Below are 13,664 nucleotides of genomic sequence, written 5' to 3' on the forward strand. Positions count from 1 at the left end.
GCGTACACACCACTCATCAAGCCATGCTATGGTGGCATCCTACATAGAAGAACTAGAAGGACTTACAACTAGGATATACAACTATGCACTGGGACTTTGGGGACTAAAGAAAAGAGGAAGATTGGCAACAGATGTTAGCTCAGGGCCAATCTTCCTAAGGAAAAAAAAAAAGAAAGAAACTCCTTGAGTCTGCTGCTGCTGCAGCAAAAAAGGTTATATTTTACATAGTTAAATACGTATATAATAGGCTCACTCTTTCCTCTTAGTCCCCTAAACCTAAATTATTTACTATCTAGCCCATAAAGAGCAAGTTTATTGATCTCTGCTTTCAGTGATGTTCTTTTCCACCAGAAAGAGTTCTTCATGCTGCTGTTAGACAGATAAGGAAGGGGATAGTCACTTCAATCTGGTCACAGATTAAGCTGGGCTGGAGTTTGGGTGTGGTTTTTGTAAAGCCTGATCCACTTCTGGTTTGTTCTTGTTCCTTGGCTGTGATTGAGAACCTGGTGGGTCTTTATTTCCTTAGCCCTAAAAGACTACAAGAGACTCAGTCCCTTTGGAAGGTTTTAAGGTTAGTTCCTTAGCTTCTTGCCCATCACATCTTCAAAATATTGCATTATTAGAGATAAAGAATGATTTTACATAAAGATGGAAAGGTCAATTCAACAGTAAGCTAGAATAATCTTCAATTGTTTGCACATAATAACACAGCTCCAAAATATGTAAAGGAAAAGTTAACAGAACTGAAAGGAGAATAAGATAAATCCACAATCATACTTGGGAATTTTAATACCCTTTTCTTAGTAACTAGTAGATAAAATAAACAAAGTTTAATAAAGACACAGAGGATTTGAACAACACAAATAACCTAGCCTAACTGACATCTGCAAAACATTAAACCAAACAAGTGCAGAACACACTTGAAACACTTGCCAAAATAGACAATACGCTGGAGTATGAAGCAAATCTCAACACACATCAAAGGACTGAAATAACATAGAGAATATCCTCTGACCACAGTGGAATTAAATTAGAAACCAATGATAGAGGGATAACTAGAAAATCCCCAGATGTTTTGATATTAAGCAACGCATTCCTAAAAAAACACACCAATCAAAAATAAATTACAATGGAAATTGAAATATGTCTTGATAAGGAAACTGTAACATGTTAAAACTTATGGGATGCAGCTAAAGCAGTGTTCATAGAGAAAATTATAGCTCTTAATTCCTATAACAGAAAAGAAGAAAAGCAGAAAATTAGTAATTTAAGCTTCCTTCTCAAGATGTTGGAAAAGAGGAAATTAAACCCAAAGAACATACCAGGCAGGAAATAAGAATAAGTAGAAATGAATGAAATAGAGGGAAAATGTATAAGAGAAAAAAATTAACAAAACCAAAAGTTGGTTTTTCTAAAAGATTAATACATCTCCAGCCAGATTGTTAAAAAAAAAAAAAGAGGATTTTTAGGGCAGAGAAAATACTCTATATATTACAATGATGAATATACATCATTATACCTTTGTCCAAACCCATTGAATATACAGCACCAAGAGACAAATCTAAATTATAGACTTTGGGTGACTATGATGTGCTAATGTAGGTTCATCCTTGGTAAAAAAATATATCCTTCTGGTGAGTGATGTTGATAATGGGGAGGAAATGCATGTGTGGGAGAAAAAGGCATATGGGAAATCTCTGTACCTTCCTCTCAATTTTGTGGTAAACCTAAAATAATTCCAAAAGAAAAAGTCAAAAAAATTCCATGAGAAAAGAAAATCCCAATAGAAAAGTGAGCAAAGTGCGTTAACAAGCAATTCACAGAAGAGAAAACATAAATGGTCAATAAACATATGTACAGACAACAAAAATAAAACAATGAGAGATCACCAAAAAAAAATGGCACGTACAAAAAAATACGGCTGACATCACACTTAATAACAACATGTTGAATGCTTTTATCCTCAGGTCAGGAGCAGGGATGTCCAATATGATCAATTTTATTCAGCATTATATGGAAGATCTTAGTACAATTAGGTAAGAACAACAGAAAAGGTATAATGATTAGAAAGGAAAATGTAAAATTATCATTATTTGTAGGTGACATTATATGTATACAGAAAATCTCAAAGAATATAGAGACAATTAGAATTGATATTAGACTTTAGCAAGTCTGTGTGATAAAGGGTCGATATACGAAATCTATTATATTTCTCTACACTGGCAACAAAACATTAGAAAATACTATAAAACAACATGAATTGCAACTGAACAAAATTCATAAAGTGCATAGGAATAAATCTAATCAAAGTTGTACAAAACCTGTACACTAAAATCTATTAAAAAATTGCTGAGAAAAATGTAAAAAGAAATAAATGCAGGGACATATCATGTTCATAGATTAGAAAAAAACTCAATCTCCCCAAATTGATCTAGGGGTTCAATTCAATCCCAACAAATATCTCAAGAAGATTTTTGTAGAAATTAGAAATCTGATTCTAAAAGTTATGTGGAACCAATTTTGAAGAAGAATAAAGTTGAAACTTCTGTTCATTTAAATACACCATTAAGAAAGTGAGAAGTCAAGCCACCAACCAGGAAAGGATATTTGACTTGCAACATATATATCTGACAAGGGACTCATATCCAGAATATGTAAATAACTTCTATAAATCACTAAGAAAAAGAAACTACCCAAGTGACCATAAGCATATAAAAAGGTTCTCAGCATCATTGGTTGCCATGAAATTTCGAATTAAAACCATGATAAGATACTGCTACATACCAACCAGAATGGCTAAAATTTTAAAAAGACTGACACTAACAAGTTTTAGTGAGTATGTGGAATAAGTGAAGCACTTAGACCGCTAGTTGAAGTGTAAATTGGTACAACAAAGTTTTGAAAACTATTTGCAAGTGTCTGCTGAAGATCAACAAATGCATATCTTATGGCCCAGTAACTCCACTCCTAGATAAATTCCCTTCAGGGATATGTACATGTTAACCAAAACACATGTACAAAAATATTCATAGCTGTATTATTTGTCAGAGCCCAAACCCAGAAACAATCCACCTATGACTAGTAGAATGGATGGATAAATAACGGTGCATTCCTACTTTCAGGAGGCTAGAAAATCCACAGACTCACAACATAGTTCACCAATTGGCACATGATGCCTGCCTTTCCATAAGTAAATTTGCCTTTTTTTGACTCAAGCTTGACAGAGGCTTTGATTCCTATTAAAATGTATCTATCTAGCATTAATCCTTAGCAATGCTCAGAAGTACACTACATGATATAGGAGAGGGTTGAGGAATTGGCGGGTGTGGAGGCTTTTCTGTGTTATGAAGGGCAGGGGAGAAAGTTGGAGAGTATCTGGGAATGGACATGCAAAAAAAATATGACTAAAGGAAACATTGGAGAGGGTATCAAAGACAAACTCTGCTTGTTTCATAATTTTGCTTAAGGTACACCTTCTAGGAATACTATACAGCAATGAAAATGAAGTTCTGCTACATGAAACAACATGGAAGCAGCTTATAAACATGATATTAAATGAAAAAAGTAATTTACAAAAGAATGTGTGTTGTACAATTCCATTTAGATGGAAACCATAAAAAGGCAAAATTAATTTGTGTTGTTAGAAGTTGGGGAAGTGGTTAGGGAAGGCATTATGATTCAGGGAGGAGACAAATGAGCTTTCTTTGATACTGCTAATATTAATTTCTTGATCTAGCTCACAGGATGGCAAATATTTTCTGAAAAGAGCCAGAAAGTAAATATTTCAGGCTTTTTGGGCCATACAGTCTTTGTCACAGGTACTCAAATCTGCTGTTATAGTGCAAAAGCAACTGTAGATAATAGGTAAACAAACAGGTGATGCTATGTGCCAATAAATCTTTCCTTACAAAAACAGGCAGTGGACTGCATTTGGCCATAGTTTGCCAACCCCACATCTATTTGAGTGTAAGTTTGTGAAAATTCAATGATCTGTACACTTATGATTTATATGCTTGTCTTACCATATACTATACTTCAATGAATAAATTTAAAAAAATATAACAAAGCAGGGAAGTCACCAAGAAAATAAAACAACGAGAACAGAAGTAAGCAGTTAGGATTCACTAGTCTGCCTGCAAGGCTTCTGAGATTTGTTTCTTGCTGCAAAGATAGTGCAGTGTTTGGAGCACTACCAATTCTCGCCACATAAAAGCTTCTTTTCGAGCACTCAATATACCCACATCATCGTTTATTTCCTTCTTTATGGGAGAAGAGTCCATTAAGAGACCTAAGTGGTTAGTTCTCTTAATGAATTCCCTTTATTAAGTTTTATTATTAACGCCCAACTTGATTTCTTCTCCAAGTTATATCATTCTGCCATTGTATAATTGAAACTCTAAAAACATCAGTAGATACTTAGGATGTAAGACGTCTAAGAAACATTAAGCATCAATTCTACTACTCCTTTAATTTTAAGATTTGCCCAGAAAGAATTGCTTCTCTCAGAAGTAATGCATCTTGCCCATCCCTACTCCTACTTCTACCCCAATGTTACAGAGCTTAAACATAATTTTTAGAAAAATAGAAAACCTATACATACTCAATATATCTAGGATTTTGTTAGCTTTTCTCCCCTGGGAGATAAGAATAGGAACATAATAATGATATAGATAATATGTACCAAGTGCATACTATGAGCCAGGCATTGTTCTAAGCCCTTTCCATGCATTAACTCATTTAATCCACATAAACACCCTATGAAGTGGTTACTCATTATTATTCCCACTAGATGAGGGAATTGACACAAAGAGAGATTAAGTAATTGCCCACGTTTTCACAGTTAGTAAGTGATAGGGCTGGGATTTGAACCCAGGTACTCGGTTGCCAAAGCGCATACTCTTAAGACACATGCAAAGATAAATAGTTGGGTTTGATTCTAGAGAAATCTGATTCCTTGAGTGTAGCATAGCTTAAGCATTCCTAGCTTCCTGCCATCCCCCCCCCCCCCAGAGTAATGACTGTCCCCACTATACCCCCTGCTGATTCATATTGCAGCATTTATGACACTTTACTGCACTTACTCTATTTCTCTGACCTTCCCCCAGTAGCCTGTGAACTCTTTGAAAGCTGGGACTGTGCCTTATTTGTTCTTGCACCTCTAGTGCCAAGCATAGTGTCTGCCTGTACAGAACATGGCTTAACAGATATCTGCTGAATGAGTGAATCAATCACACCACGAGCAATAACTCCTTTTTCTTTGGTTCACCAAGTTTTCCAACATATTTTTGTTTTCTGGTGATTTATTACAAGAGACAGGACACAATGTCATGAAGAGTTTGATGTGTCTATAGGCTTTGGGCACCATCGCTATGGATTACACTTCTTAAAGCAAGACACTCCTTCCTCTGCATTTAGCTCAAGAATCCCCACACACTGAGGCCTGAAGATAATAGGTGTGTGTTTAGTTGAAAGTAGCTAGAGATCCAGAATTTGCATTTATAATTAATAGGATAAAGGATGAAAGGATAAAGAAGAATATTCTCATACTCATTTCTAAGTATTCATCAAAGAGTCCGTAGGCATTCATTGGCTGAAGGTTGTAGTCCTTTTCCCATTGTGGGAAACTGATTCTCCTTTCAGGCCCATGTTCTTGTCGTACTTTTCTTCTAGTCCACCAGTTCTGAATTAACCTGCACAACAAGATCAATTTCTTTAAAAATACATATAACTGTTCATAAGACTTAAGTAACAAGAAAGAGGAGAGTTTGAATATAGAACTATAGTTTTAAAAAAATTTAGGACAGACTGTGAAGGAAATAAAGCCTTGGATTAGGAAGAAAATACCAATGGAAGCCATACTTCAAACATTTGTACTTGCAACTGAGCAGAATGATTGGTGCTGATTTTAATAATTCATGAAACTGTCTCATGTTCAGTGTTGCCTCTGAGGGTTGGATGGAGAACTGAAATCTATAAACCGATCTCCCAATACAAAGGCAACACCCAGACCTCTGGGTAGAGGAAGATTTCGCCTAGCTGGCTTAATTTAGGACCCTTGAGCAGTCTTACCATGTGGGTGCTGACCTGCATATTCTGACTTGTGAAGCCTGGAATATCTGCAAACCCACAAAATGCTTCCTGTCTTGGCACACTGAAGCCTGCAGTTCCACAACCGGACTTGCCTGCTTTTGGCTTGAGCTCAACAGGGGCTCTGACTCCCAGTAAAATTCATCTCACACTGGTGAGGTTAGCACATTAATCCTTAGTAGTGTTCAGGAGAGCATCTTATGATATGGAACAGGGTTGGGGAAATGGGGGGCTCAGGTCTACCTGCTGTATGGGACGAGGAAAAAGTTGAGGGGTATCTGGGAGCAGAAATGTCAAAAAGAAAAGTGAAATAAAGGAAATAAGGGGATGGTATCGAAGACAAACCCTGCCTACTTCACAATTTTGCTCTATATCCACATTACTAGAAGATAAAATGCAGTTCCCTGGATGTCTATGACCTTTTGATAAATTGTGGTTTATACATTTAAGCAGAATATAATGCTTCTAATTTTTTATTTTTTTTAGTGAATGGAAGTGATACCCTTTCTGCAATTCACATAGTGAACTGTTTAATAAGACTAGTAATAAAGATATTTCTAACAAGCTACTTGCAAGCTGCATGCAGCACAGTGTTCTTTCAGTGTTTCTTAATTTTATGCATTATTTTTTTTAAAGTTTTATAGAAAACATCAAATACTTGGAATAAGGTTTATAAAAATAAATCTAAGAATAGAAAATTACTGGTATGGGTTCTGATAGCAAGCTAAGAGATGACTTTTTCAAAGTGAACCAAGTTCCAGCTAATTGTTCTGGCTGAGTGGTCCTCCCTGAAACCTGGAGTCCTCTGTGGAGACATAAGCTGACATGGAAACCAGTAGGTGTGGAATTAAAGCAGAAAGGGAAGAAGTATTGCTGATTTATGTCCCTTTAAAACTTAATTAACCAGAGCTGAGCAAACACAGCAGAATTCAAGGTTATCCTTACAAAGGTGATAGAAGATTTGTCCATTCTCATCAGCGTGAGCTATTATCACCGGGTGATAATAGTTTTATTGGTTAAGATATGCTGACTTAGAAATACTCTGGTTTCTTTTCTGAATTCCTAAACTTTTCTCCTTTCCATAAGTTTCTCTTCTGTATAGTCTGAATTTAAGGTAGTTTAAAAAAATTACCATTCCTGATTTAGCACAGGAGGAGGGGAATAGAGATCTAGTTAATACGTTGTAAATAGCTAGAAACTTGCAATACTGGAGCGGAAAGGGCAGAGGCATCATTTAAAGCAGATTGCAAATAAGTATCCAATACTTAGGGGCTCCCCGAAACTTCTTAAAGAATATTCACTTTTGTTCATGCCACTTGTGCTAAATCTTCCCAAAGAGCCAATGTTTATTATTTTCATGATTGTCTTTGAATATCTAAGTGTGAAAACTGGCTTAATTGCTGAGTCTGCATTGCCTATCTTACTTGCCACACCTAGAAAAGCCAATAATGACAATGCAGCCTCTCAACTACAGATATCTAAGGTACTTACGGATAGCCAAGTTCCATGAAATTATTCCAGGTCTGCTTTAGCACCATTATAATACCCATTTGCATACAGAGATCAATAAGGCATCCACTAGGGTGGCACTGCGAGGTAAGCAAACACAGAAATTCAAGAATCAATGGAGAGGAAGAAAGCAGGTCTGGTTTCTAATCTGCAGAAAGTTGCCCTAAGGCTGTTTAACGCAAGTCTGTAGGAAACAAGGAATGATGGGAGAATACAGACCTCTTCTAGTCTCCACCGGTTTATCAGCCTCAAGTAGGCACCTGGGTGTCCTGTAAATCTTCAACACACACAGAAAAACAAACCATTAGCATCCTGTAGCTTTCAATGAATATTATATTCAGATCAGTACCTCCTCCAATGAAAATTACTGGTAAAGTAAGTATCAGATCTGAGGGAATCAGGCAACTCTCCAGAGCTCTCATAACTACAACTTCTGGAATTCTCCGGGGGCTATTTCTCTTCTGGCCTTTCTGTCTGGCTGCTGACTACAGAGGCCAGTTCTTGTTGATTGATGTGACTTTTAACACTTTCTGCTGAATGTCAAGTGCCTGCTGTGTAAGCAGCAGGTTGGATGTAAACACATCTGATCTTTTTGAATAATGATAAAACTGTTTTTTTAAAAAATTGAACTATTTGAGTAGAATTCCATGCTGAAGAAGCTAGAAACTGAGGAGAGGCCGTTCATCCATCTCATCAAAATCCAGTCCTCAGGCCTTCACTGGTTCTCATCTCCTTGGAAACACTTCCTGGTGTAATGGAATTCATGGGACATGGCCACTAAACATGGTCCTTTCCAAATTCTGAAGTCAGCATCTAGGACAGGCTGCAGGCCACCTGCCCCCTCATGCCACCTGCTCATATAGGTGTGAGAGCCAAGGGTCTGATTCAGATGCAGATGGAGCCCCCAAGTTTTAAATCCATCTTTCACATGTACAAACAATTTTCTTCTACTTACCTCAGCAAGAAAAGGTGTGCAGGTACTTTTGAGTGGAAAAGACCATTCCCCAGCTCAAGAATGGGAAGGTAAAGGGCGAGACTCATCTCCCCTTTTTACACTTTGTATAAATCTCTCTAAAGAAGGGGCTTCCCTGTCACCCCTGGTCAGTGACCTCTGAGTACTCTGTCCCCAGCCCAGGGAGGTACGGAGATATCCAGTTCTTACCTTCCAAGGAAGAACGCGATGTAAAACGTGGAGCTGTTCAGATTGACAAACTGAAAAAGAAACATTTTCAGGGTGAAGCTGTTCTCCCACTCGGACTCTGTGCGAGGCTGTTCTGTGGACAAAAGGGGAGCAATTTGAGAGGCTGTGTGTGAGCCTCTCTCAATTCCCTCTCTCCTCCTCCCCATGCACACAAGGTGGGAGCATAGGTGTCCCAAGGAGGCCGCAGGAGGCCTCAGTTTGTCTATGGATGGGGTGTGATAGAATGGACCATCCATGGGATCCTCAAGCTGGCAGAGCAGCCCCAACAAAAATTTGGTGGAAAGTGGCTCTGACTATCTGAGGGGATAGAACATCCAGTTTGTTCTACTGTTATAGGATGCCTAGAGTAGAGACAATCAGGCTGATGGGGCCTCATTCCCAGTCCTGGCTCCCTGCAGTCGCCTTTCAGTTTCCTCTTAGTTTCTCCCTGTGGGGTAGGACCTGGTGAGGTCAGGTCTTCTCCTAGCTCCTAATAATTCCTTCGTCTTGACTTCTATTTCTGGTGTAATGCCAGGCACTACTCAGGGTGAGGGAGTCAGACTCCCATGTCAGAATGCTGAGAGTATTTGACTTTTTTGTCTGTTACCCTCAACTACCATTTTCATTCTCAAGGACAAATACCAAGGAGATGACCTCATCTTTAGAACTTTTACTGTATATCACCATCTGTGTCTTACAATTTCCTGACCTCACTCAGGAGCCAATTCTCATCTCCTCAAGTTTTGATTTCCATAAAGCAAATACTCTACGAACACTGTGATATGAACCAAAATATGGATCACACCTCCACCTTGACATCTCATGTCAAATGCACTTATCCTTCCCTAGGAGCTGCATCCTCACCTCAAGCAAAGTCAAAGAAAATGTATCTAATGCAATAGCACTTTCTCTGTTTCCACATTCCCTGAGCTTCTAATTGCTCATTTACTATTTAAGCCCATCAATTTCTTTTCCACGAATTATAACTGAAAATGCTTCCTGGGAGCATATCTGAGAAGGGAGGGGAGAAAGAAAGAGAATCTGATTTAAAATGGTTTAAACGCCAGTTTCAGAACAAAGCTATACTGCTGTTGAGGGAAGAAAAGACAAACGATTCTAAAAGGGTTTTAGTTTTATTTCACTTCTGCTACCAAATGTTTGGTTCCATAGGAAGGTGTCATAGTTAGCCAGCTGGGTGGGTTCCCAGGTGTCCCAACCATGGATAGACTAGGCCTCTATCTTCACTGGCATCTTTGCCAGTCTGGATCAAGCTGCCCCTAACCATAGTCTACCAACCGGCAGCTACCTCTTCTATGTACACAGGCCTCTTCCTATCTTTTTGGGCAAGGGGTGGCAGTGATGGAAGATTTCAATGAGATTAAAGGGGATATGCCAAGTGCCTAGCTCTGTATCTGGCACATAGAAGGGCTCAATAAATGGCATCTTTTATTATAATAATTATTATAAATAAAAACACTGTGAGTTTTTTTCCCCTTTGGACAAACTGCATATGGTAATGCGCTAAAACAGGTTTTGTGTGGGAGCATTTAATTTTCTCAAACTGAGTAAAGTGACTAACATCTCATTAATAAAATTGGACAATTTTGTATCTAGAAAATATAGTAAATCTACAACTTATAGCTGGAAACCAGAGTGTTCTGGTGCTTTAAGGAGTTGGAGAAATGTTCTTGGGGGTGACTTGTCCAGATGAAGGTTATTTCTACCAAGGTCAGTGATGGTGAACCTGCTGACATTCCTAATAAAAGGCTCTCAGTCTTAAAAGCAACTAATTTTGCTGTAATTTTTATATGCCATGAAAAATTGGCATTTTTTTAATTAAATAAAAATCATAGGCTACAGCAAATAAAAGTTTTTCTAAATGATTCTGGGCTCCTTATACACATGTACTTTTGTGATGCTATATTTTTGTGCATTAAGAGAAACCTACTTTAAATTACATTAGCTCATGATGCATGTTGGTGACAGGTTTCAAAGCTTTAGGTAGGAAAGATCCACCACTTCCTAGACATTTTTAAAATGTCCTGTTGAAGGCAAAGAACAAACTGTGGCATGCAATTTGAAATAAAGGGAATATTTCTTTTCATCAGTGTTTTAGAAATGAATCTTTGAAAAGGTGTTTTCCAGACCACAACACTGTACGGTGAAATAAAAAGGGTCCCACTTACCTAAATTCGTCAGAAGCAGTGCAACTTTTTCATATAGCTGTAAAATAAATTTCATATATTTAAAAAATGAACTGTAGATGTTCTAAAATCTAGAATTATAAAGGAAATAGGTAATTAAGTCATGAGTGAACATAATTTCATTAACCATCCACTTAAACAATGAAAACATTGTGAACAATTGTGTCCTTTCGGGGCAAGAAAGAAATGTACAAGGTCCCATTTTCCTAATTTTAAAATCTCCTAATTTTAAAATTTCCTAATTTTAAATTCTTGCTTCGACGTGAATAATTCTGTGATAACAGGCTAGCTGCCACTAATTGCTAAGTGATGCTGGGCAAGTCACAACATTCCTGGGCCTCAGCATCCTCAATGTAGAATCTCTAAGACTGATTCTAATGGCAAGAGTCTACAGTCCTATTGTTTTTATGCACTGCTGTATTTTATAGATTATAGCACTCCTAAACTTATGGTATTCTGCTTTTCCATTAGTTAATTGGGTGCATCCTTAACTCACCCAGCCATCTGGTAAATAGAGGGTCCTACAATGGAATGGAAGGGGTGTGCATGAATGTGCCGGTGTTTATGTGTATATGCAAGTGCAAGGGGTACAGTTTATGGCAAACCCAGCTCTAGGAGATTCCTCGAGGAAGTGTATAAATTGAAAGAAAAAAAAGCAAGTGCTTTCTCTCAAATGAAAGATGATAAATGAAAAAGAAAAGAAAAACTAGTCAAATGGGCTCGAACAATATGAAAATTAAGATCACATTTAGACTAAAGTGGTGAAATCACACTGATTAAAATTCCCCAGGCAGGAATTACAGCTTTACCAGCCTGCAAGCTGTGGGTCTTGGGCACGTTACCTCACCTCTTCTTTAGACCATCATTTTCCTTATACGTGGTTGAGCATGAGTATTGAATTCACTGATCTTAAGGTCCTTCCTAACTTTCGAATTCTCTTATCCCAGATCTCTGCTAACTACAGAACTAGGAAAAAAAACCTCAGATTGTATGACTCTAAACTTTCAGAAATTACTATGGTTTGTTATAAGAAATAATTAATATGGCCATAGTATCAAATTTTGTGTATAGAAACCTCAGACTCTTGGAGTCTAATGTTAAAAGAGGTTGGTGTAATTTTCAATAAGAAATCCTGTATAGATTAGTCACACATTTCAATTTTATCATAAAAATAAAATACTGGTAAACCACAAAATAGGGCAGATGTTCTAATCAAACATATATATAATATATATATAAATTTATATAAAATATAAATTTTATATATATATATAATTTTTTTGCTGAGGAAGATTTACCCTGAGCTAACATCTGTTGCCGCTCTTCCTCTTTTTTTTATTTTTTGCTTGAGGAAGATTCACCTGAGCTAACATCTGTGCCAAACTTCCACTACTTTGTATGTGGGTTGCCACCACAGCATGGCTGGTGAGTGGTGTAGGTCTGCACCCGGCATCTGAACCTGTGAACCCGGGACACTGAAGTGGAGTGTGCCGAACTTAATCACTACACCATGGGGCCAGCCCAATATTAAACGTATTTTGATATTACAAAGGCATTGTATCATTAAAGTTATTTAATTACATAATTATCAAGAAAAATTAGACTCAACTGGTGAGATCACCTTTCTCAAAAATACAATTTTTGGTTACCTAGTTTATCCTCTATCTCTTTCAAGTTCACAAACATTTGTCAAAGTGTCTCACATTGCACACTTGTCTCAAAGGCCTTAGGAGTTGAGGAGAGGCCTTTAATATTTTGGTTTGACACTGAAAATATTGGAATTTTAAAAAAGAAGAGCATAGGAGTTGAAATATGATTAATATTAACCTTTTGAAAAATAAAGTAAAGTGTACAGGACACAGTAGGAATCCATGGCACCTGTGAACACTTTGTGTACATGTTGAAGATGCAATGAGATGGACAGTGAGGCTTTGAGCAGGATGCAGCAGGAAAGGACACATAACCAGAGGGACTGATGGCCGGCAAGAGATCCTCAGGTGAGTGGATTCTGGAAAAGGCTTGATTTCTCATTAGGCAGTTGAGACAGAAACCCATGGATGGTTTGTTCTGATAAGAGCAGTAGAATATCAAAGTTTCCAAACTGGATGCCACAAATTGTGTTAAATCTGTAAATGATGGAAAGCTTTCTGATCTTAAGGGTATGTCCAAAAGAAGCTATGAGAACTTCTAATTTGATCTTGTCAGCCCAATCAATGTATGTGGGCTTGTTCTGACGCAAGTCATATTTTCGGGCTTACTTCTTTTTGGGACAAGACATTGTGGTTTTTACTGTTTATGGTATAATGAAATATCTGATTCATATTGGTGTGGCTGAATCAAAAGGATGGTAATAATTAGTCTCCCCCTGGAATATATCCTTTATTGGCATATTTAGCTTGAAACCATCATATTGATATGTTCTTTGGTCACTAGTGAAGCAGACCGGAACTGAAACAGTATGACAAGACAATCCATCCTATTCACTCCATCTTTGAAACATTTATTTTTCAAGACATGGAATAAAATGAAAACTAGTAAGTACTGCTTAACCAGTCACTAAGAGGCATAATATTTTGTTAGGATCCAGAATACTTTTGCAAAATAACATGAATTTTATTTTTAAAGTATACACTACATAAAAGTAAACACACATCATTAAATCTAGAAGATAGACATCTCTTATA

General features: G+C 37.3%; 1 protein-coding gene across 1 annotated transcript in view; it reads right to left on the reverse strand.

Moving 5' to 3' along the window:
* The window catches only part of ANO4 (anoctamin 4), a 186,098-nt gene that overhangs the window by 24,955 nt on the left and 147,479 nt on the right, over nt 1-13,664 (reverse strand). Inside the window, exons 17-21 of the mRNA XM_046646718.1 lie at nt 10,963-10,999; nt 8,759-8,870; nt 7,816-7,873; nt 7,579-7,676; nt 5,548-5,690 (exon numbers count right to left, since the gene is read on the reverse strand). Of these exons, the coding sequence (XP_046502674.1) occupies nt 5,548-5,690; nt 7,579-7,676; nt 7,816-7,873; nt 8,759-8,870; nt 10,963-10,999 (448 nt within the window). The remainder of the gene's footprint in view (nt 1-5,547; nt 5,691-7,578; nt 7,677-7,815; nt 7,874-8,758; nt 8,871-10,962; nt 11,000-13,664) is intronic.

Source organism: Equus quagga, chromosome 19 (assembly GCF_021613505.1).
Source record: "Equus quagga isolate Etosha38 chromosome 19, UCLA_HA_Equagga_1.0, whole genome shotgun sequence".
Lineage (NCBI taxonomy): Eukaryota > Metazoa > Chordata > Mammalia > Perissodactyla > Equidae > Equus > Equus quagga.